The 25,886-nt window shown below is 44.5% G+C and overlaps 1 protein-coding gene across 1 annotated transcript; it reads left to right on the forward strand.

Annotated features, from left to right (window-relative positions):
* The first annotated feature begins 360 nt into the window (after positions 1-360).
* On the forward strand, positions 361-14,460 carry LOC310783125 (tetraspanin-15). Its single transcript, XM_083643916.1, has 8 exons — positions 361-647; positions 4,184-4,369; positions 5,252-5,326; positions 5,526-5,621; positions 6,838-6,954; positions 8,598-8,648; positions 9,530-9,646; positions 13,245-14,460. Exons 1-8 carry the CDS (start codon positions 561-563, stop codon positions 13,581-13,583), a joined length of 1,068 nt encoding a protein of 355 aa, XP_083500042.1. The 5' UTR covers positions 361-560; the 3' UTR covers positions 13,584-14,460.
* Positions 14,461-25,886: the final 11,426 nt, after the last annotated feature.

Here is a 25,886-nt window from a genome sequence, read left to right on the forward strand (position 1 = left end):
TAATACTTATGATTATGATTATTATTGTTGTTGTTGTTAAATACTTATTTCTGTCCACTGCTGCTGCACTCTGACATGTACATCTGTCAAATTAACCTCGCGTCACCAGGCTCTCTCAAAGGAGAGATGAAATGGTCAAATTTCAGTCTGCGCCACCTAAACCCCGTTTATTTTGTTGTAATGCTGTACACATTTGAAGATTTCAATAAAAATCAAGAGCTAAAATTTAAAACTTCGTACAATAAAACCCGTTGATAAAAAATACATTTGAAAATAAATAATGTATTTTTTTGTGCACTGTGCCTTTAAGAATGTAGTCAAAACAAAGCGTGTACTGCCCAGCCGCACGGAAGTGGTTTGGTTTTACGTTACACTACACACACAATAGCATGTGAGGAATGAGAGCAGCTATTACATATTTTGACCATTCAATTATCTCTCACAAAAGCTAGTTTTATTTCATCGTTCATATTTTATTTTATTTGTTTTTAGATAGCGCACAAACCACGCGTGGAGTAGCTAGCTAGCTTGTTAGCTAGCTTCCCTAACGTTTAGCAGCCATGCCCTCCTATTCAGAATTGAGGAAAACCAACCACTTCTACTATTTCATCAAATTTACTTTAAATATCTACTCAATGCTCTTCTCGGTAAGTGTGTTTCCCCCTTTTTCCACAGCAGCATTAACGACCACTAACGCAGTCATTTCTCATCTGAGCTGCAGCATTTCCCCCAAATGACATTTGACGTTAGCCACCCAATAGCCCTCCTATAAGAACGATATCCCGTTCTAAAGGCTTGCAGTTGAAGGTGCCCTCACCTACAAGCAAACGTACACCTGTTATGACACAACTTTAGACCTAGTATGAATCTATACGACCCATTGTACAATTCGGCGTACATCCAATACATCAAACAGGACGTATTTCAACAAAATTCCAACTTTAAGCCAGGCTCCCCTGTCTGTTCTGACGTTACTATCTGCTTCCATCAAACCCATAGACCAAAACACACCGTGGAGGGTGGGGTGAGCAGTGTGTGACTGAACCGATTGTAGTTGTCATTTTACTGAATTACAAAAGTGCTGTTTTGTGATTATGTGCACGCCGGATTTAAGCTACCAGTAGTAGACTCAACGATTTGTAAATGGTCAAGTTATCTTCTACCAGATATGTTCGTTTATAAAATGGGCAGCATTAAATTGTCGCATCTTTGAACGGAGCTTGGCGTAGCATTTCATATCAGGGCTAGCCACCCTCCGTAACGTTACTGTTAGCCTAGCCAGGAGGGGCATATAGCTTATAACTGCCTCTAAAAAAACAAACACCGGCACGTTCTTCTAACAAAACAATTTATTGGGATATTAATTGAACTTGCTAGTGTGGCTCGCATCCATCGGCCCAACAGCACCGACAAAGAGGCTCTCGTGAGGTGGTGCAGGGCGTTGGATCGAATAAAGGAGATGATAACGTGGGAAAATAATATATTTTTTGCCGACAGAAATCACGAGCTTGCTGACGTTAGTTAGGCCATAGAATAGATGGTGGGTTGTAGTTGATTCTCTCTGGTTAGGCTACTGTATGTAAATAAACAAATCCGTGCTCGCATTATAATTGAAGGGAATTGTTAAGCGTCTGTAAAGTAACTGTTATCCACGAATGTATGTTTCTGTATGTATTTCTCTCGTATGGCGAGACGCGGTACCGCCCATCACAGTGTTTCATTTGGCGGTGGAAAGACTGTGGAAATAACAGGAGAACCAATTCGAAAAGTTGTAATCTTGTCCAAATATTATCCTTATTATATCCTTCAGCACTCTTACCTCCTGGAAAATTATGGGAATAATAATGTTCAGTAACCCTCCACGTCCACCCCAAACTGCCCCACTCTGTCAAGTAGATGCCCCTGAAAGCATCTTTATTGAATATGACTCCAAAAAGTGCAAGGGCAAATCTTTGCTAGTTTCTAGCACTCAATATATATATATTTTTCCCCTTTTAATTACCACTGTGTTCGCAATTTTGAGTACTAGCAAAGATTTGCCCTTGCACTTGCACTTGGGCATAAGATAGGCCTATGGCCCCAGTAGTTTGATTGCATGAGCAGTCCACAGGCCCTCTATGGTCTGCCTCACTCTTTCTCTCCTCCGCTATCTCTCCCTCCTACTGCTGTGATTTGGGATAGCGTGGCCCAACTAAGCCCAACAGACAAAAGCTGCTTTGGCCGCAGGCCAGCCATGTAAATTAAGGCTATCTTTGCTGTCGTCTGTTGAATCTGGTTAATGCAACTTAATGGAAATCTTTATGACAGGAATAAAGCTATAGGTGTCCTCTGGGGATGACTCCGCCTTATACAGTGGTATATAAATATGCCTGATTAATTCTTACATAGACAGTAAAGACATTTTGTATGTTGCAGGACAAACTGCAAGCAGCTAACGTTACCCGTTGCACTTTATTACCTTCACTCCTATGGCAGTGAAGGTAAGTATAGGCTAACATTGAACATGGGAACCAAGCCAAATGGATCTGCTAGCTTTATGGTTGTGAGCAGTAAATGGAGTTGAAGAAGATGCACCCTGAAGTAGATGCAGATTGCCTCACTTTCCATTTGAAAATCAATAGCAAGGTAGCCAAGGCTGTTTGTTTCTCTTCTCTTTATATTATGTATATGAGGCACGTACTGTCTCTCCCTTTGGACCTAATTTGTACTCTGAAAATCTTGTGTCACTCTGTACACCAATCAATCAAGACAGTTTATTGTCAATGTAGTCTACTTAGTGACTGTGATTCATTATGAGCCATAGTGATCCTTTTAGCTGTAAAATAAGGCTGTCGACTGCGTTTATTTTGGTGCTGTGAAAACACTTTGTATTGCACCTCTATTTCTCTATTCCTTCCCCATTTATTAGTCCTTACTCAGCATGGTGCAAGGCTTGCACCCAGCACTCAGAGATGCTTCAGGGCAATCTTCAGGGTTCTCAAGTTGGATTACTCTACTCCAAACTTTAATCACAAAGTGTGAAAGGAAACAGAATTTACAAATTAGCTTTTTGCTTTTGTGCGACAGAACATTAAGGAGAGCTGGGTGTCTTATAAAATATGCACATCTCTGATTTCTCTCACGGTGGTTCGAACGAAACAGCTGTCTATTTTTTGTAGGGCCGCTGAAACGAATGATTATTCTCATTGTCAATCTGTCAATTACTTTCTTGATCAATCAACTAGTTTGGTCTATATTATAAAATGTGAGAATGTGCGTTTCCCAAAGCCCAAGATGACTTCCTCAAATGTCTTGTTTTGTCCACAACCCAAAGATATTTACTTTACTGCCAGAGGAGTAAAGCAACCAGAAAATATTCACATTTAAGAACCTGGAATCAGATAATTATTATTTTTTAAATCGTAAAAAAAAGTTTACTCAAACCAATTATCAAAATAGTTGGCGATTAATAGTTGACAACTAATCGATTAGTAATCATTGCAGCTCCATGCACATTATTAACAAGCTCATCTTTGGTGTACTGTGATTCTAATGCAGGGAGATTGTCACTCAGCGAGGCTCTAACCTTTTCGATTAGGGTCAGACAGATATATTATCATGTAGGGGTGGGAATCACCAGAGGTCATACTTAGGTCACAATACATTATTATTGCAATTAAAAAAGAATATTGTGAAATATTGCGATTACCTTTTTCAACTGCAGATTGTGTCCCCAAAGGAAAAAAACTTTTGTCAACACCTGTTTTACCTAATAATATAAAGTTTCTGTTCATCTCATTTAAATTAGCATTTTTATTGCAGCAATATGAGATTGTCAATGTCACTGGCAGACCAACTGAACAACACGGTCATAAAAAAACAAATGCAGACAATTTATATAATAAAATATCACAATTCTATCCTGTATCGATTTTTAACCCTCCATCAAGCCAATATTGCCCTTTTAATAAAAATCAGGTATTGGCCAGTCAATGTCGTCCACCACGGATATGTGGGGGCAAGGATGTGATTCTATTGTAAAGCTTTGGGTGTGTCAGTCTGTACAGTGTGCCACCATGATGGTCTAATGCTGTTTCTGCAGCTTTATGATTATCAGTAGCCTCAATCCAAAAAAACATATGGCCAAAAAAAAACATATTGGTGGAACTTCCAACAGTCGTGCTATCTCTGTCCCCCCGTGCAGCTGATGGGTCTGTGTGTGCTGTGTGTGGGGGTGTATGCGGAGGTGGAGAGGCAGAAGAACCGGACCCTGGAGGGGGTCTTCCTGGCTCCTGCTGTGGTGCTCATCCTGCTGGGCCTGGTGATGTTCACCGTGTCCGTGGTGGGCATGGTGGGATCCCTCAGGGACAACAAGACCCTGCTGCACATGGTACGGATGGAGGGGGAGGGGCATGTGTGTAGCCTCTCATTTTGTTTAGTTTGTTATTGTTAATTATATCAATTAAGTTAATTGATATTGATGTTGCTAATGATGAAGGGTTCTATTTTTGAGTTTTGTTCTACATCTCTCCCTCTTTTAGTCCCAGTTATGGCTCTTGTGCAGGTTAAATTGCTAAAAGCAGAAATTGTCACTGCATGTCATGTTTCACAGGGAATTTCTTTAATCATTTATTAACATTTAACATTACATCATTCTTGCTGCTATCTAATTAACGTTAGCTAGCTCACCTGAAGTGAGGAGATAACGTTGAAAGCAAAAATGGACAAGAGAAAGTTAGTTATAGGTCTGCTTTAGCTGGAAGTAGAGGATCAGGAGCCCATTCCGTTGGGAGGATATAGATTACTCACTGAGAAAACGTATAGGCTACATCCCTCCAGGCACCGCTGTGTTTTTCTCTGCCTGACATTAACGTAATGCAGCAGCACAGCTAAAGTAGAGACGTGTTCATCTTGGAGCACCCAGTTCCCCAAAATGTACCGCATGCATCCAAAATGCAGAGACACACACACACACACACACACACCAAACCACTGATAATAACTGAAACAGGCGCATTCAAAAATGCATCCTAAGTGATCACAGCCTAAGCTTGTAGTCTCTTTCCGAGCTGTTCTACAACATCTTAACATCTTTCCTCCCACAGAAATGTAGAACGTTAAGCTGCGTGTTCACAATTCCCTGGGACATTACAATGTAACAATGTTAACTGAAGATTTTTCTGTAATAGCGGTGGTAGCTTCCTTGCTGTGGCAGTGCACTGCTGGATGGATGCGGAAGGAAGCTCCGTATAATCCTGTTCTCCTCCCACAGTTCCTCTGTGTCCTCTGTGTGTTGCTGCTCCTGCAGGCAGTCGCCCTCATTACGGCTCTCATCTTTGAAAAGAAGGTAAATATTCACGCATGCTATATATTCCTATAGATTCCCTCTCAGCAGCAATACCCTGCCTCCAGACACAGTCAGGTCATAACCTCCTTGCCTCGACTGCTGTCAGTCTTTCTGATTGACAGCACCTTGGTCAATGCTCATCAATTTGCTCTTCTCCCTCTCTTCCTGTGCATCTCTCTCTCTCTCTCTCTCTGCCTAGACGTCTGGCTTGTTTCAGAACAGCATACGAGAGGGAATTAAGCACTACTATGATGATCTGGACTTCAAAAACATCCTGGACTATGTGCAACAAAAGGTAGTAAGACGATCAAAGTCAAGGAGGACACAATACTCACATTTCACTTATTTATTTATAACATCACTCACAACAGGTTTTTTTCCGGCACAGAGCCTTCTTCAGAGCGTTGCAACAATACAGGTTCAGTTTGGTAATATGACAAGGACAGAGATCACGCACAGCTGGGAGTTGGACCGAATTATTTAGGAGCCAATCACCTTCACCCATGAATCTAGATCCAAGGACCAATCACAGCATGACACATCACAGAACATTGCTTCTGGCCATTTATACACTGGATGACAAAGAAAGGGACATAATCTAAATGGTTTTTAACCCAAAAAGCATTTTAAGCTGTAGTCATCATCATTAAGTCCGTTTGGTGTCATAGTATTGAGTGTGTGTATCCAGAACATTTCTCTCTGGGCCATTCCCCCCCCCCAGAACATCACCTGTTGTAGGCATCATGAGTTTTTCAATCCCACAGAATTTTAGTGAAGAGGGTGAACCATGATTTGCTTCAGCATAATGTTTTGCAATTCCATAATCCATATTGCCTGAATGGATTGCAGTGTTGTGCTCCGAAATTCGTTGTTTTAGGGGTCATTTGGTTTGTCCAACCCCCCCCCCGTATGCTAGACCACAGGGACATAATAACATGTAAATCACATGCGTAAACTTACAGCTTATAAATTCCCGAATATGACTTTTCCTCCCAGTGTGAGGATGCTTGAATGATTTTGCATTTGTTACTAAGAAGTTGTTTCCTCTAAAAAGGATGGATAGTTTCAACATGTTGGCTGATTGATGGGATTCTCTGCACCGTCGTTTTAAGTGATAGTCTTGAATTCAGTGTACTCGACTATTTAAATTGCTTAAAATGCCCATCCCTAGAAAGTACCCAGTCCTCACCCGAGAGCTCCAGCTCCGCGCCGCCTGGAGCTCCGTCTGCAGTGGGAATTGGAAGTAAGATTATTGGGTGAATGAGGTCTGGTCTGGGTAAGGGGGATAACGGAGGCAACACGGTGAGTGGCCTCGGGCTTTAGTCCAAGCTGACAGACAGGTGTTGATTGAAGCTGTAACCCAGTGGGTCGCCTCAATTTAAAGCACTTAAAGCACATCTGAGCTTGTTGCCAAGGTTTGATGCCTGTTGAGTTGAGCCTTTGCTTTGATGGCATATTTAGCTAGTTAGCTCCCAACTGTTTATTTCCCTTTCTGTGATTGTCTTCTCCAGTTCTCGTGTTGTGGAGGAGATGAGTATAAGGACTGGGGAGTCAACCAGTACCATTTCTGTAACGGTACTGGTCCACTGGCCTGCGGGGTTCCATATACCTGTTGTGTTCGCCGCAAGGTGAGTGCTAGCAGCATGGTCACACACACCACACACACATACATACGCCTTCACATAAACACATAGCAGCGTGGTCACACACACCACACACACACACACATACGCCTTCACATAAACACATAGCAGCGTGGTCACACACACCACACACACACATACGCCTTCACATAAACACATAGCAGCGTGGTCACACACACCACACACACATACGCCTTCACATAAAAACAACAACACAAGGTGAGTGCTAGCAGCGTGGTCACACACACCACACACACACACATACGCCTTCACATAAACACATAGCAGCGTGGTCACACACACCACACACACATACATACGCCTTCACATAAACACATAGCAGCGTGGTCACACACACCACACACACACACACATACGCCTTCACATAAAAACAACTCCTCTGAAACATCTGCACCAGTTATGTGTGGCACATCTGGAGAAGTGGCATTTCAGGCAATAGAAATGTTCACAAGAAAATAGATGGGGTCGGGTGGGGGGGTATCTGGTGATTTTCTCATGTCGTGCAGCTCTTCTGACCAATCGGTACTAATCTCGGAGTGATTTGTTGGTTCAAGTTTCAAGTTTAGGACTTTACAGAAAATGAGCCTATCTACTAGATCTAACTAAGCACAACTGGTGGCGAACAAAAAGATATGCAAAGCATAGCGAAACGCACAAGGTAGACAATAGCACATTTTACCAAGACAATCTAGCTATTCCTAGCCTAACCTACATACCTTTGTGAAGTAAGTTGGTGCTTCCAGAAAGAAATACTCTGCTATCCTGTAATATATATATATATATATATAAATGGCAAAACATACAAGCACATCTTTAACATCTAAAGCTGTAACAAATGTTGACACATCTTAACTGAGACGTCATGCAAAATTCATTAGACAGGCGCTTGGGCGCGTGTCTGCTGGATCCTATGACATTTGTGGGTGTTTGTGTGCATGTGTCTGATGAGTGTTGATGTCAAAGCTATCTACAATGTGCACAAAGCAGAGAGTAATTGGATTCTATTAGCTCCGGCACTTGTCCACACAGAGGTCTTCCTACTCTTGGTTGAGTAGCTCGTAGCTCCATACATTTCAGAGTGACCAATCTAGGCCGTTTTAATGAGCTAGTATTGATACTGTGTGGCCACGGAATGAGGATCAGTGAGGTTGCGTGGGCCTGCTGCTGCGGACTGAACAGCTGATAGGATCTCTAAGGCCCAGACCCTACTGCCTGCTGGTACACATGTCTCAAACCAAACACTGAATTTGTGATGTTCCAATCCTGTTTCATCAAGCCTAGAAGAGGCACCTGTCGTCATATCTGCCCAGCTGGGATGCAATTGATTGTGAAGGAGAGGGCCTAGCCTGGCTTCGAGGAGACGTGTGCTTCACAGGCATTGGTGTGTGGTGTGCTTTGGGAGATTTCTTTCTTCCCTTAAATTAAATGTAGGTCCCTTCCTTGCTGCAGCCATTTTGCTGGCGGTCAAGTTAGCGCCCCCGGCTGGCAGGAGACAGCTACACCACCTCCCAAGGAGACACCGTATCGCTGTCACACAAGTCCCCTTAGAGCTGCGTGTGTGTTCATGTAAGCTCAATTAAAACCTTGTCTCTGTCACTTTTGCCCAGGTGGGAGAGGTCATCAACACTCTTTGTGGTTACAAGACCCTGGATCAACAGGTAAGATGAATATTTGGTTCATAAGACGGCTCTTTTGTAGGGGCTTCTGGGTAGTGCAGCGGTAGATTCCCTGCCGGCTTGGTCTGTTACCCCCGGCTTGGTCGGACTCGGGCCTCCATATGAGCACAATTGGCCATGTGTGGTAAAATTACTATTCTAACATAATAAACTAGAAGTTAAAAAGTATACAAATTATTTATTTACAAAAGCAAAGTCACAGAGCTCTGGATCAGCCCCTCCTCTCTGCATCCCAAGGGACTGACCTAGAATCCTCTCATTCAGACCTCTATCAAGCCTCTCACCAGGAAGTCCTAGATTATTAGAGCATCTTACTGCAGATAGTGCCCCCTAGGTCTTGAGGGTGGTATTACAACAACTTCTAAATTCTCCCCACCACATGTCTGTGGTTGGGAAGCCGGATTAAGGGTATGTGTCCTGGTCATTGCACTAGCGCCTCCTCTGAATCAGGAAAGAAAATATTTTGTGTTTTTGGAAAGTACACACCATACACATTTGAACATCTCCAAACCCTGCTGCCCATGCCTTTAAATGTTGTCAGTGTTTACATGTTTATCCAGTCAGCAGAACTTTACTTGTATAAATCCTTAGAGGGTGTTTTTTCTGTATAAACATTAACACTGAAAAGGGTATTCATTTGATTGACATCCATGTCTGGTTTGTTCACAAACTGGAAGACGTAGGTAATGCGGCACAAGTGATCACGTTGTGCCGTCAAGCAGATACTGTGGTGCCAAGGCACTCGTGTATCTGTTTTTCTGTCCTTCTGACTAGCTGCCAATAACTGGCTCACCTCCTGAGGCTAGAGGACAGTGTTGAGTTTTGAGTGTGAAATTGTCGTCTTCCCCTGGTCTGTGTATCAGCGTGAAACTCTGCAGGAGGTGATCCATGTGCGCGGCTGTATCCACGCTGTCAACCTCTGGATGAGTGACAACATTGGAATCACCATTGCACTATGCTGCGCCATAGGGCTGCCACAGGTAATTCAACACCTTTACTATTTCCCCTCGATATTCCAATTTTCACCTTTAAAAAAAGTATGATTGCCTCCTAACCTGACGTAGCCTGGTAAACCAGGCGGTCACGTGAACTCACATTTCATTTTGTTCTTTGTTCCCGTCTGGCCTGAAGCTTTCACCCAGTCTTTGCAGTGGGCGGAAGTTGGGCGGGTGTACTTGCCTTGACAGACAACTCCTTCAGCCAATCAGCGTTGGATCCAGTCACACCCAAATCCACTCGGGAGAATGGCAAAAAACATATTTTCCGCGCAGAAACCCCGCTGTTGCATACTCCTGTACTTGTTTAATTGTTGTTATTGAGTCTATTTCTGCAATAACTGCACTTTATGGCTGTTTAAACTAGTCGGAACGTTGACATTACTGCTCGAGGCCAACCGTAATGGCAAGGAGGCGGCCATTACTGTTTTGCTAGCGACGTTCCTGATTGGCCGGTTACGATGTCAACTACGAGGCGTGTCGCTGATTGGCTCGTCCGCTTTGCAGTTTCTGCAGAAAGCCCTCCCTATACCTGGCAGGTGATTGGATGAACCATCTCTCTATCACGTCTATCACGGGCTAGCTTCTCGCTGGCGTCACACCTAAAATCCCGCCCATAGCTGCCTCATAGGATGCTGATTGGTGCAAACCACTGGTAGTTCAGATTCAAGCCAATAGATTGGAGGAGCGTGGCAAGATGGATTTGTCATGTGATCGTGATGTCATAATCCAGCTTCCTCGCAAGGTGACCTCCTAGCAACACTGCCTGCCAATTCATTTGTGTTATGTATACCACATAAAAACAGACAGCTAATGATATATGCTCATCTCCTGGGCATAGGCTTTGGCAACATGATCTAGCGTAGCTGGAATACTTTGGAAGAACATAAAATTGATTGGGTCGTATCGTTAATTTATCAAAAAAACTTGCTTCAGTCGACTAGTTTGCTCTGACCTTTTGGTGAATTTTAAGACTTGGTCTCCTACTAATCCAATTGCCCACATTATCTCCTCTCTTAAAAACATAAACTCAAATGATGCATAAACTCTCTTCTTAACACTGTTCAATGTTGTGAAACTTTAAAAACTTGTCACAGCTCCCATGAATGCACCTAATTTTCCACTGTGGTGCCTCTAAAACAGCTGCATCAGTAGAGTATGAGCTGTGATTATAGTTCCAGCTAAAAATAAACGCCTTTACTTGTACTCGGTATTCCCCTCACCCTGCAGTTCTCTGGGGGAGAAAGTTTCAGGTATTATCAGTGACAAAAACATTTTCAATTATAGTGTCAGACTGTGAACCCTTATCTATCAAGCAAGGCAAGTTTATTTATTTGTATAGCATTTTTCATACACAAAGTCAAAGTGCTTTACATAAAATAGATAAGAGAAAAGAATATACAGAAATAATAAAAGATTACAAAGTGAAAAAAGATAAGATAAGGTTCAATTAAAAGAACAGGCAAAATGCATTACATTAAAACAGGGGTGTCCAAACTTTTTTTAATGGGGACCAGATTTGATAATGTGAGGGTGCTTTCTCACTGGGAACGATTGCTTTCGTTCCGTTCCGTTCTCTGCCCGGGCACGATTACCCACCCTCCCCTCTCCCCCACTGGGGCGGCTGTAGCTCAGGAGGTAGAGTGGGTTGTCCACTAATCGCTTTGGATAAAAGAGGTCGGTGGTTCGATTCCCGCCTCCTCCAGTCAGCATGTCGAAGTCTCCTTGGGCAAGATGCTGAACCCCAAATTGCTCCTGATGTTGTGCCAGCACCCTGCGTGGTAGCCTGCCGCCATCGGTGTATGAATGGGTGAATGTACCTACTGATTGTAAAGCGCTTTGGACAAAAGCGCTATATAAATGCAGGCCATTTACCATTTACCATTTACCCCCCCTGGTCACATTACAACATTTCCTCTGCGCTCGGAAACAGAACAGAGTGCACTTGCGTGATCAACTATGCCTGCAGTGTATCCTCGCCCATGTGTTGTCTATGTGGTTCGGAACGGTTGGCTTTCACATTCGCAAGTGTTATGTGCCCGGGCATTGCAAAGCGCTCTTGTTGTTTTTGCACTCATATGCCCTGTTATATTTGTACTATGTTGTAAACGGAGTTCACAGCACAAGAATTTCACACGTGATACTTGTACTATGGAGTGACAATAAAAATCTTGAATCTTGAATCTCCCCAGTCCACCTTTTCAAGTGGATCTGTTGTGCGCCCGGGCGCGGAACGCAACGCAACGTTCACACTCCTCAAACGTTCCGATACTGGGGTCAATTTGGGGACAAGTGTGGGGGCACGGTGGCGCAGTGGTAGCGCTCTCGCCTCACAGCTAGAAGGTCCTGGGTTCCATCTGGGACGCTGTGAGCGCTGAAGGAGTGCGTGCCCGTCTGCATGTCCTCTAGTGCCCACTGCCCAGGTGGGGTCGTCAAAAGGGCCTTTCTGTGGGGAGTTTGCATGTTCTTCCCGTGCCCCCTGGGAGTTTCCTTCATATAGGAACCCCTCACCAAAACATGCAATATCCTGGTCACTGAAGTGGTGCAGATGCAAAGCCGTCTGAAAAATAAGTAGGTAGACGGCGTCTACCCTCCACTACACCACTGACTTCAGGGGTATTTCTGCTAGTCAAATTAGACTTGCCTCTTTCAGTCTCTTATTAAAAGATGCGAGTACTGTAGTTCCTTCATATGAATAAAGAGGACCTCTAATTTAGTACATTTCCGCCTACGTTCAGCCTTTCTGCACTCTCTTTTAAGACTGCGTACACACACACACCCTCTCTCCCTTACTTCGAGGAGCCCGGGGCCTAGAGAGAATAATGGTAAGCAACCTGAAAAATCGCCTCATCACAAAAGTTTTCCGACAGTAATAAATTAAATAGTTGAGCCAAGCACATTAATCCATGCTGGTGTGTCTGCGTTTGTGTGTGTCAGTTTCAAACATGCCTAGCCTCATGCTTATACAGTACTTTACTCTAACCAAAACAAGATTTTTATGCCTCCGCCAGCGACAGCCAGGCCGGAGGCATTATGGATTCGGGTTGTCCATCCATCCGTACGTACGTACGTCCGTCCGATGTTTGTTAACGCGATATCTGAGGAACGCCTTGATGGAATTTCATCAGATTTGCCTCGAACGTCGACTTGTCGATTTGATTTTGGTGGTCAAATTTCAAGGTCACTGTGACCTCACATCCGTCCGACCCATTCTCATGAACGCGATATTTCAGGAATGCTTTGAGGCATTATATTGACTAGAAATGGAGCGTATTTCCAGTGCATGCAGCTTGTACGCTCCGCGTCCTCGCCCTGCCTTGCACACTGCGTGTGCTCACGGATGCAGCTCGCATGCTGCGTGTGTTCGCCTGCTCAACTGGCAGCGCTCCTTTCTACCTTGCCTCGTTGGTTCACCCTCGAGGTCTCGCACGCTTCGCATACTCAATCCCATCAGGATCTTCACTACATATATTTTAAGAGTCTGCACAGACATGGATGTAAACTGAAACTTGACTTGTTAGCAGAGGCATACAACCGCGAGGCGGTCAATTCTAGTTACTAACGTGGCCCCGTATCTCTGCAGCTGCTGGGCATCATCCTGAGCTGCGTCTTCTGGAACCTGTTGGTGGACATGAACGAGTCCGCTGACATGGTGGACTTCAAGCTGCTGAAGAAGGCCGGCTTCGAGTACGGCGAGTTGGACCTGGCCGGCGCCGGCTGGTGCATGTGCCTGCCCAGGGACGGCGGCTACCTGCCCCTCCCCGCCAGCGAGCCAGAACTGGACCCCATCGACGTTCACCTGCAGAAGCTCAAGAAGGTGATGCCCCGCACGCACTCGGAGCTCCGAGAACTGCAGGAGTCCAGATCAGCCACTGGGCTGGACGAGGTAGACATTGGCCGGAAGCAGAAAAGGGAACACTGAATGATCTTTTAGCCTCTTTGTTTTTTTTTCTGCCACGTTTTCGTTTTGTCGTCGTGATCATCGCATTTGTTGGACTAGTCGTGTTGCACTACTTAACGGTTGAACCTGTCAATCAGTGGATCAAGAGAGTTCGCTCAGTAATTTGGCACTTTGAGGCATTTGGGGTAATCCTTTTACCTTGTTTACAACAGAAATTGGATGAACAAGATGCAACAGTGTGGCTTTTTTTTATGATAATTTTTCGTCTCTTGTTTGTGACTGTTGAAATTGAAGGATTTTTGGCATTATAATATATAACGTTGTTCTATTTAAGTTTTTTTTAGCCTTTGAATTTGAGCTATGTCTCATGTGCTAAAGCTTACCTCAGGCTGTTTTGAAAATGGCCCAGTAGTCAGAGGACAGTAATATTTGGTGTATAAATTTATGGTAGCTTGAGAGGTTTTCCATGTCTGAGAAATAGGTATAGCCAAATATGTCTTGCGTGTAGCGTCTGTGACGGATGTATTTATATATTATTTCTTTTTATTATGATCTCAATTTGATTTTGTGCAATCATTGTACGTAAGACTGACAGTTGTGGAATAACATGGGATGCATGTTTTGTACTGGATATGATGTATGTAAAAAAAAGAAAGAAAAAACAGTTAACAGGTGTTAGGCTCTCATCGAGGGGTTTTCAGTCTATTCCATTTTTAACTAAACCTTTTTATTCTTTCCAGCTTTTAAAGTAACAACAACTAATGGGATTATTCCGGACTACCAATTCAGTCGAAAGCTACAGTACGACCGTTTTTTGTATCTGAGTTATGCACTGTTTTGAGCTTCCCCCTAGCTCCTGCCTTGTATCAGCACTACTGTTCTTGTCACTAAAGCTGAATTTGTCTACTGACTTGCCTGCTTGTCTGCTTCTTGGCTCATAAACATAACCGCAAGTGGCATCAATTTCGAGTGGAAATTGAAACATCTTCCCCCGCCTCCGCAGAGGATTCTCCACATTAGTTTATAGCTCGCATGTCGCGCTGCCTCGACAGTATTGCATTTTATGGTACTGTTGGACTATTCATTAACTTCTTCTGGCATCTCGCTGAAAAGAGTAAATGCAATATTCACAGATTCAGCTGAGAATGAGGAGATAGTTGGTATGAATGGACCCCCTTATCATCTGCATTCATTATTCACAAATTGCTTGATGGGGCGTCTGAGTAGTGTAGAGGTAAGTCAGACGTGTGCTTTCAGGAGGCACTGGGTGTGAAAACAGGGAGAGTGCTTTCAGGAGGCACTGTGTGTGAAAACTGTTTTCAGGAGGCACCGTGTGTGAAAACGGAGAGAGTGCTTTCAGGCGGCACCGTGTGTGAAAACTTCAGGAGGCACCGTGTGTGAAAACAGCGAGAGTGCTTTCAGGGGGGACCATGTGTGAAAACAGTGTTTTCAGGAGGCATCCTGTGTGAAAACGGAGAGTGTTTTCAGGAGGCATCATGTGTGAAAACTGTTTTCAGGAGGCACGTGTGTGAAAACAGGGAGAGTGTTTTCAGGAGGCACGTGTGTGAAAACAGGGAGTGTGTTTTCAGGAGGCACGTGTGTGAAAACAGGGAGTGTGTTTTCAGGAGGCACCGTGTGTGAAAATAGGGAGAGTGTTTTCAGGAGGCACGTGTGTGAAAACAGGGAGTGTGTTTTCAGGAGGCACCGTGTGTGAAAACAGGGAGAGTGCTTTCAGGAGGCACCGTGTGTGAAAATAGGGAGAGTGCTTTCAGGAGGCACCGTATGTGAAAACAGGGAGAGTGCTTTCAGGAGGCACCGTATGTGAATACAGAGAGTGCTTTCAGGAGGCACCGTGTGTGAAAACAGGGAGAGTGCTTTCAGGAGGCACCATGTGTGAAAACAAGGAGAGTGCTTTCAGGAGGCACCGTATGTGAATACAGAGAGTGCTTTCAGGAGGCACCGTGTGTGGAAACGGAGTGTGGCACCGTGTGAAAACAGGGAGAGTGCTTTCAGGAGGCACAGTGTGTGAAAACTGTTTTCAGGAGGCACCGTGTGTGAAAACGGAGTGCGCTTTCAGGAGGGACCATGTGTGAAAACAGGGAGAGTGTTTTCAGGAGGCACCGTGTGTGAAAACAGGGAGAGTGTTTTCAGGAGGCACCGTGTGTGAAAACAGGGAGAGTGCTTTTAGGAGGCACCGTGTGTGAAAACAGAGTGTTTTCAGGAGGCACCGTGTGTGAAAACAGTGTTTTCAGGAGGCACGTGTGTGAAAACAGGGAGAGTGCTTTCAGGAGGCACCGTGTGTGAAAACAGGGAGAGTGCTTTCAGGAGGCACCGTGTGTGAAAACAGGGAGAGTGCATTCAGGAGGCACCGTGTGTGAAAACGGAGAGTGTTTTCAGGAGGCACCGTGTGTGAAAACAGGGAGAGTGTTTTCAGGAGGCACAGTGTGTGAAAACAGGGAGAGTGCTTTCAGGAGGCACCGTGTGTGAAAACAGGGAGAGTGCTTTTAGGAGGCACCGTGTGTGAAAACAGAGTGTTTTCAGGAGGCACCGTGTGTGAAAACAGTGTTTTCAGGAGGCACCGTGTGTGAAAACAGGGAGAGTGCTTTCAGGAGGCACCGTGTGTGAAAACAGTGTTTTCAGGAGGCACCGTGTGTGAAAACAGGGAGAGTGTTTTCAGGAGGCACCGTGTGTGAAAACAGGGAGAGTGCTTTCAGGAGGCACCGTGTGTGAAAACAGGGAGAGTGTTTTCAGGAGGCACCGTGTGTGAAAACAGGAAGAGTGCTTTTAGGAGGCACCGTGTGTGAAAACAGTGTTTTCAGGAGGCACCGTGTGTGAAAACAGGGAGAGTGCTTTCAGGAGGCACTGTGTGCTGTTCCCACCACCACCCGACCCTAAGTAGCCTATTCCAGGTATCCACTCATCTGTCAGTGAACAGGCTCAGTTGCTGCAGAGGCAACGTATATTAAGCTTGGATGGTAAATATACCATTTCCAAGAATCCCAGTGTTTTGAACCCACAGTGTGTTCATGACCCTTCAATTGCACCGTGCAGTCATGCTTGGAGGAGCCAGCAGCACAAACATGCAGCCTGCGCAAGATGGAGAGAGCAGATAGATATCGTTGTTCTGCTTTGATCTAAACACTGTAGCTCATCACTCACTACGGAATCGATGAGTTTTAAGAGAATGAGATGTCTTTACTTTAGCACAAAATGTGCACAATTTCACTGACACTAATAATGTATGCAAAAGTCTCTGTAGGCTATTTAATATCATTTATCACCCAAACGTAAAACCCCACTAAATTTGTGGGGACAAAATGGATCAATCACTGATGATGATTGACGATTGAAGAGATTATGTGTTCAGTGTGATAATTAGTTGCAGATCACCAAAGCCTTTAGTGGTGATTTTTGCTTGACCTTTGCCCCCCCCCTTTTTTTTTAAGTGAAAAATCAAGTTTGAACTTAGTTAGGAAAGTCTTCTACTGCTGCTGTTAATGTTACTCCTGCTACCAGAACGTCTTTCTGTTCATTACATGCTGAATACCGTTGTTTAGACCAACAAAGGTGTCAGTGTCTCATGTCAGTCACTGGCATCTCTCTGCGCTAAATCCAACTCCTTAACATTCAGACAGATGAGTGTCGTCCTTTGTTGTCTCGCACCCTTGATTAAATTACCATCTGTATTGGCTTTACAGAGGAAGTGCAAAGTTTTTAATAAGTTTGATCAGACCTAGATTATGGAGAAGCGTGCATCTGTCCGCCCATCTGTCTTTGTTGATTTTTGTATGCCTCTTGATGTGTTGTTGTCATCCCCCCGCGTGTTATCGAGTATCGATATTTTCCTGGGTATCGGTATCGAAGTAGAAATTCTAGTATCGTGACATCCCTAGTAAAAAGACAGATTTGCTATTTTTTCCAGGAGTTTCTCTCTGATGATCAGAGCCTGCAGAGCAGAGCACACCTGGATGGTTACTCTCAAGGGCCCTCATTACCTTTGAGCGCAGAGTTTGACACATTGCATCTCATATCTCTCATCCTCTCACTTCGCCCCGGTACTGCTCTACTCTTCTTTGCAATTAGTAGCCTATCTGCGCTCTCGCTCCACTGGTTTTTAATAGACTACTTTTAATATGCCGTCTCTTTCGTCTTCTGCAAGCGGGTTCTTACATTAGAAGGTGAGAAGAGGGAAGGGGTTGTGATTGACACAGTAAATTGAGCACGGAGCTCCAATCAATTTATTTTTAAGAGCCTGAGAGTTGAGATCTCAAATGAAAAATCCGCCCTCAAATATAATCTTGCACTGTTTATGCCGTATCATCAATTTGGTGGTTCAGTCTGTTCCAGGACTTATTTCACGATGAAGTGTCAATGTGCCTCGTCTACTTTTGCTTCATTTAGGGAGTTCCTACGCTTCCCAGAATGTCTTTCGACAATCCCCAGAGAAGGAGCGGGAACTTGTCTTCTGAAGGTGTAGAGAGAGTCCTAACTGCAAGGTTGTTGGTTAGATCTCTGCCTCCAAAAAAAGGGAGGGGGGGGGGGGGGTGCGGCTGTGGCTCAGGAGGTAGAGCTCGTCGTCCACCAACCAGAAGGTCGGTGGCTCGATCCCCGGCTCCTCCAGTCCGCATGTTGAAGTGTCCTTGGGCAAGACACTGAACCCCAAATTGCTCCCGATGGCTGTGCCTGCACGCTGCGTGGCAGCTGGTCGCCTTCGGTGTGTGAATGGGTGAATGTAGGCACATTGTAAAGCGCTTTGGATAAAAGCGCTATATATGCAGTCCATTTACCAAGAGCATCCATTCCATAACATTCATTGTCCAAAGTGCATTCCACTGTCTTCCATTAGTGCATACAGTTGTATAGAGGACACATTAAGAACCTCTCTGCTAGCAGTGTTGGTGCTTATGTACCCATTAGTAACCAGTAACTGTGCTTTTACTGTATGTGTAAAAAGGGATGAATATATCTAGGAGACAATACATCTTTAGTGTCTATTGTAAACAGCTTACCTTTAAAAAATGTCAACCCTGTTAATGTAGTAAAAAAGAAACTCAATATCATAATTATTACATTGTGTCTTTCCTCTATGAAGCTACTTCATCTGACACCAAACCTTATCTTCCATAAAAAGCCACTTCTGGGAGTCCCTGTATCTCTGGATCTCTTGGATCTGGAAAGACAATAGATGGATTAAGTATTAATTCACTGGATTAATTTGTCCTTTATTTAAATATATATATATATATATATTAGGAGGCCAATATTCTTTCAGAGGGCCAAGAGTTCCCTGACCATATGTACTGTGCTGAAATGAAATATTGGTTTAGTTGACTGGGAATGACTCAGTGAGAGCGCCAAACTCCTGACCAATGTGGACCACCAGCCAGGGAGAGAACAGGCTGACGTCTAAGCAGAGAGCAGGCATCGCCAGGCGGTCAGCCCTAAACCTCTGAGCAGAGAGCAGGCATCTCCAGGCGGTCAGCCCCAAACCTCTGAGCAGAGAGCAGGCATCTCCAGGCGGTCAGCCCCAAACCTCTGAGCAGAGAGCAGGCATCTCCAGGCGGTCAGCCCCAAACCTCTGAGCAGAGAGCAGGCATCTCCAGGCGGCCAGCCCCAAACCTCTGAGCAGAGAGCAGGCATCGCCAGGCGGTCAGCCCCAAACCTCTGAGCAGAGAGCAGGCATCTCCAGGTGGTCAGCCCTAAACCTCTGAGCAGAGAGCAGGCATCTCCAGGCGGTCAGCCCTAAACCTCTGAGCAGAGAGCAGGCATCTCCAGGCGGTCAGCCCCAAACCTCTGAGCAGAGAGCAGGCATCTCCAGGCGGTCAGCCCTAAACCTCTGAGCAGAGAGCAGGCATCTCCAGGCGGTCAGCCCCAAACCTCTGAGCAGAGAGCAGGCATCTCCAGGTGATCAGCCTCAAACCTCTGCCAGTAATGTGATGTCAATTGGCATATGAGCTGAGCTCCCATTAGATGCTGTGAGTCATCATCAACTCTCATCACCAGCGGATGATGAATGACTGTCCCCTGATGTCCTGTGATGGTCATTAAGGACACCGTGTGGATGCCACTGCCACACACACATCCTCCCTGGAGACGACATTTAAAAAGGTACAATTCACAGAACACCATCAGGGTTCCCACGGGTCCTTTTAAATCCTTAGACATTTTGTGAATTTGAGGGAAAAAATCAAGGCCTCGAACGTTTTTGAAAATAGACATAAATAGACATGCGTTTTTAAAAGTGCTTGAATTGATATATTTTGTGCAAGAATAGATATAATTGATTTTTTTTTACTTAACATGTAACACAACACAGTGGAGAAGTGTTCACACATTGAAGCCTCTCATTTTAAATGTTGTCTGTGAGCTTCTGTAAAGCCTGCTACTGCTAGTCATAAAGATTCTCAGTGTTGTAACAGTAATTAACTTGAGCCGTGTCTCAAACTACGCCGTGTTCGGTCCTTGAATTTGAAGGAATTGGGCCTGGAAAGTCCTTGGAAAGGAATTGGGTTTGATGTTAAAGAAGGTATGGGAACCCTGATACTGTACATCCATGTCAAACCACTGTGATGAGTTTATTGCCTATGGGCACAGGATGTCAACATGTGTCCTCTGGTCTGCTGAACAGTGAGGAAGATCAATAATGATGATGACGATGATGCTCTGTGTAAAAGGTTCTACTGTATCTAAAGGGACAAAATAAGGGAAACATTGAACATCCTTTACATTCAGAACAGATCCAGTCCTCCCTGCATGACTGCCATCCCGTCCTGAACGGTGTCTGCTGGATATTGGACCTTTCTTCAAGAAGAAATGCTTCCAGTTCTCTGAGGGACACAGCAGTGGAAATCTACCAATCTATAAAGGTCAGTTAGATGTGGGGGTTGAGAGCATGGAATTGGTTTGACTTCATCCTGGTGTTCATGAAACCATGGACCACGGATTCACAAAACCCTCATTAATATATATTTAAACACACTTATTTTAAATACAAGGTACTACATAGGTTCTCCTACACACCTAACATTCAGATTAACATTTAGGCCTACTGTAAAGCTTTATTTGGTGTAGGGCTCATGTCTGTTGAAAATACAGTAAGCTAGCAAATTTTACTGTTACCAACAGCAACCAATGTTTAAATCTTTGCCCTAGTTGCCCTAAATAGGTTTTTCGTTCCTCAGTGTGTATGAAGTGTGCATCATGGAAGGTTTTGTACGTTCCAGATTTGAGCCATAAACATCCAACAAACATGGCAAAATGTTTTATCCACCATGGTTTTTCAGTGGGCAAACTTAAATCCTGTTATGTAAAAACTTGACAGGATATCAGAAACGTGGTCTAAACTATCTTCGATTAAGCCGGGATCAGGTGAAATCCATTTTAACCCCTGACACCATTTCATGGAAAGCATCCTATAGGCCACGCTTAACTTGCATCACTTTTTCCACAATACTATATATTGACCTGCGAGCGTATTGAGAGAGAGTTTTTCTATCGGTGGTTGTCAGCCATCGTTTCAAACAATTTCCCGCCTGAAGCTCTCTGGCGAGTCCTAGTTTGTCAATTATTGAGCCAGTCGGGAAAGCGAGAGAGAGAGGCTATCCTGTACCATTCAATAGTTTGTTAGAGCTCCACTGGTATGTTTTCATTGATGCTGCCCAGCAAACAGAGAAGGCCTTTCACTCATCCCAGCACACAACTAATCCACGTAAGTTTGTCTTATCCTGTTTTTTCCCTCCCTTTCCCGCTCTGTCATTGATTTCTTTAAGTTAAGTAAATTATCCTTTATGTATCCCCATGGGGAAATTCATCCTCTGCATTTGACCCATCCTCTTACGAGGAACCTTCCTAGAACTAGGAGCAGTGGGCAGCCGCAGTGCAGCGCCCGGGGACCAACTCCAGTTCTTTTGCCAGTGCCTTGGTCAGGGGCACTGACTGAGGAGTATTATTAACCCTAACATACATGTCTTTTAATGTCCACCCCGACCACATCTCTAGAAATGTTGATATGCAACATATTTTGGTTCACAAATGTTGACATTCAACATACTGCCAACATGTTATTCCGGCGAGCAGGCTTGGCCTGTAGCCCTGGCCTGGGTGCAGCTGTCCAGCGGGTGTTGTGGACACTGACAGTGCTAATCAGAGGCAGAAAGCCAGTACTGACATAGGCTCAGCTGGGCTCTGTGGGGCTCAAGTGCCCCTCGTCTCCACCAGCCACTTTACGCCTCTCATCGTGGGTTGCATGTTGACAGTTCCATGCCAAATTGAGATATGCACACTGTGAAGGATAAAGAACGCTGCTGCTCTGGCTCAGATGGTGCAGGAACCAGTCGTGCTCTTTGGAAAATGGGGGGAACGGCTGTAGCAAAACAAAACCTCCGGCAACGCTGAACAAGACATCCCTTCTATCACTGAAGTTAAATTGATTTCTTGACCCTGCAGACACGTCCTTAGGATTTGGAATCACATTTTTATGTTGTCTGTTAGTTCCACAGTTCATGTTGTTTGTGTTGAGCAATGAATTTCAGGTTATGATTTCCTCTGCTGTTTTTGTGTCACTTTTTAGTTACTCTTCCCTCAAGTCCTAGCCAGACTGTAATTTTCCTTGGAACTGTTAGAATGTATTACAAGATAAAAATCATTTGTGTGAATCAAACTGCCTAATTTGCAGTCCAGCGTGTTTTGGCATCTGACAAAATGTGAACTATTATTTGAAATGTGGCTGTAACTAGAGGGCACTCTGCAGAGTGCATACCTTTGCCAACCTTGTCTACGAAGTTCCGTGGTGTTACGTGAATCCGTGTGGAAATTAGGGACCTTTTTGTGATTGACCACGCCCTGTGCCATGCCCCCTTTTTGGTCAGTGGGTGAAAGTCATCAGTTCTAAGTTGGCCCATGACCTACTTTTCTACAAAGTTTAGTGCAAATCCGTTCATAACTTTTTGAGATATCCTGCGGACAAACGGGGATGAAAACTTGACCTTCATTGGCGGAGGAAATTATGCCTCTGGGCAGTGTTGTAGTGTGGATAAAATGGAGGATACATCATTTTGATGCCACTTACTATGTTGTGTATATATCATAAATCTTTACTACTACACCTGTAACGGCAAGTAAGTAGGACCTACTTATTCAAAGGTTTTTGTATCTTGAATTCTCAGTTGCCTAGTTTTTATTTTTGCTAAGGAGCTTTTGTAGGGGTGGGGGGGAAACGGTTGTATTATTCCACAGTCAGGAGTCAACTCCAATTCCATTTATCAGTAGAAGTCTATGTGTCTATGTGTAGGTCAGTAGGATAGGCTATATAGAGGCCATTTACAGCTGGCACTAACATGCGTTTTCTGTCATCAGATTGCAATCAGACAGTGCTTGACCACATTAGCCTGATTTCATTTACACCTGGCGTTAGCATGCGTTTTTGGGTGATCTGATTGCAATCTGATCAGCCAAAATGGGTGTCCTCTCAATCCGCATATAGTTGCCGTATGCAGATTGAGAGGACACATTGCATTTACACTTGTGTCCAATGTGTACACAATGCGTCCCTGACCACCTCTGGAGGTGGTTCTGCCGATGAGATTGCAATCCATCTTCAATGTGTCTTGGGGGCGTTTACATCTGTACTTTCAACTTCAAGTGGTCAAGCACAATCTGATTGCAATCTGATGACAGAAAACGCATGTTAATGCCAGGTGTAATGGCCTCATAGATTTCATTGAGATTTTATAGAGAGATAGGACTTAGAGGAGTAACAATTCACTACATATCTGGGATTTCCACCATTCGGTAATTATTGTTTTTGAGTCATAACTATGCAACTAACAGAGATAGACTTGATTCCAAATCAAGATAAGTTTGCTTCAGTGATAGGAACAATAATGTCTTTGGGTTTAACAGCAAGCTATAGAATTGTTCAAAGTTGGTGGAGGTTTGCGCAAGAGTGTCTTTAGTTTAAACCTGCTCTCACCCCATGGCGTACAAATCACACAGCCTTTTGTGCATTGTGGGCATCTGGGTAGTGTAGAGGTCAAAGCATTCGCCTACCACCGCGGAGACCCGGGTTCAAGTCCCGGCAGCGGTACTTCCGGCTTGGTCAGACCTTATTGGCTGTGTCCCCGGGTGGGAAGCCGGTGGCATATGTGTCCAGGTCGCTGCACTAGTGCCTCCTCTGGTCGGTCGGGGGACCTGTTCGTGGGGGAGGGGAACTCGCGCTACAGTACGTCCTGCCTTTGAAACTCCTCACTGTCAGGTGAAAAGAAGCAGCTGGCGACTGCAAATGTACCAGAGGTGGCATGTGCTGGTCTACAACATCTCCCCAGACTGGCAGAGGGGGTGCAGCAACGACTGGGCCAGCAGGGGGAATTGGCCAAGTACAATTGGCCGCCCCAATCGGCCGCCCCAATCAGGGCGGCTGTAGCTCAGGAGGTAGAGCGGGTCGTCCACTAATCGCTTTGGATAAAAGAGGTTGGTGGATCGATTCCCGGCTCCTTCCAGTCTGCATGTCAAAGTGTCCTTGGGCAAGACACTGAACCCCAAATTGCTCCCGTTGGTGTGCCAGCATCCTGCGTGGTAACCTGCCGCCATCGGTGTGTGAATGGGTGAATGTACGTACTGACTGTAAAGCGCTTTGGATCAAAGCGCTATATAAATGCAGGCCATTTCCAATTGAGGAGAAAGCAGAATCTGGTTGTCCTTTTCCCCTTGTGACATTACTGTAATCCTGTTAAATGTAATCCATGTCTCCACAGGCCTCTCAGCTCCCATACGAACAGGACGGCCTTAAACGTTGCTGGTGGCATTTCGATGTGTGAATTGCCGCCATGTGTGATTACCCTCACATTTGTTTTAATTATGCACATTTCCATTGACTTGGCCTGGCTTTTAATTATTTCCCCATTGATCTGCAGCACTGTAAGCCAACAGGTCAGTGAAGAACAGCTACTGCTCCAGGCTCTCATCCCGGAAATAAAGCAATGACACACACACACACACACACACACACACACACACACACACACACACACACACACACACACACACACACACTGACACTGACACAGGAAACACACACACACACACACACACACACACACACACACATATATACAGTACCTACACTACGCACATCACATTGCACACACATAAGCAGTGATAGCACAAACACAGATATACAAACACAGATGTCACATCTCTAATATTCACATACACAATGACATTGGCAACTGTGAGCATATTGAAAAAGCAGATGGCGGCAACATACATGAGAACTGATTCAATGATGCTATGATACAGCAGCAGCAGGAGGAGGAGGAGGAGATGGAGTTGGACGGACAGATGGCTGAAAGTCTCTGTTGGCAGTGTTTGTGAATGTGCTGTGCTGATTGAAGCTGAGGTTATTGTCCAATGTGATTCCAATGATCAGTTCTTTGTTGTTTTTCTTCTTCTTCCTTTTTTCATACAGTAGTATGTTGAGTTGCAGGAAGTTATTGTTGCTCCATGTGCTGAAGTGGGATATGGAGTATTATGCATAATTAGACAGATATTTAAATAGATGCTCAAATACGCAGACATGTACACACACACACACACACACACACACACACACACACACACACACACACACACACACACACACACAAAGTGACAACATTTCCTCTTCCTCTGTTCCAGGATGGACCATGGAGAGCAAGGGATGGGCATCTCTCACCTTCGCTATGAGGAGGAGGAGGGTGAGTGTGTGTGTGCGCACGTCTCTGTGTGTGTGTGTGTGTGTGTGTGTGTGTGTGTCTGTGTGTGTGTGTGTGTGTGTGTCCTGTCTTCACACTGAACAATATTGGCCTGGCCCAGTTCTCCCAGATGGGGTTTAGTATACAATGAGTTTTGCAGCACTTTAATGAACAGCTGATGATCAAACCCACATCACACATCACAACGGGGACTACAAATCAACATCAAATCAAGAGGAAAAGATGCGCGGACTGTGTGAATGCACCGCTGATTTCAGAATAATTTGATTTCCTATTTGTTCGTGAGTGTTCCATCAGAGAATGGTGCTATCATTAATAAACAGACATGAGCTACAGATCACAATTTATTCATAGTTTGTTAAAGTGATTTAACATTCATAAACATTTTCCTCTATAATTAAATATCTCATTAGACAATCTGCCAATGTTATGGGACCTTGCACGATCATTTTGGGAGCTTTTCACAAAATATTTGTTATTTGCTGTTTGCAAACTGTGATCTCATTAGCTTGTTTTTAAAGTAAATTGCAATAGTTTTCCTTCAGAGAAACGATTGACAGCTCATTTTTGCATG

Source organism: Poromitra crassiceps, assembly GCF_964638095.1.
Source record: "Poromitra crassiceps genome assembly, chromosome: 10".
NCBI lineage: Eukaryota > Metazoa > Chordata > Actinopteri > Beryciformes > Melamphaidae > Poromitra > Poromitra crassiceps.

What these genes read in the sequence shown, in the direction of transcription:
- LOC310783125 (XM_083643916.1), top strand. Translation starts at nt 561, where the DNA reads ATGCCCTCCTATTCAGAATTGAGGAAAACCAACCACTTCTACTATTTC. An exon ending in TCTACTCAATGCTCTTCTCG is followed by an intron (nt 648 to 4,183) that starts GTAAGTGTGTTT and finishes CCCCCCGTGCAG; the next exon opens with CTGATGGGTCTGTGTGTGCT. An exon ending in ACAAGACCCTGGATCAACAG is followed by an intron (nt 8,649 to 9,529) that starts GTAAGATGAATA and finishes TCTGTGTATCAG; the next exon opens with CGTGAAACTCTGCAGGAGGT.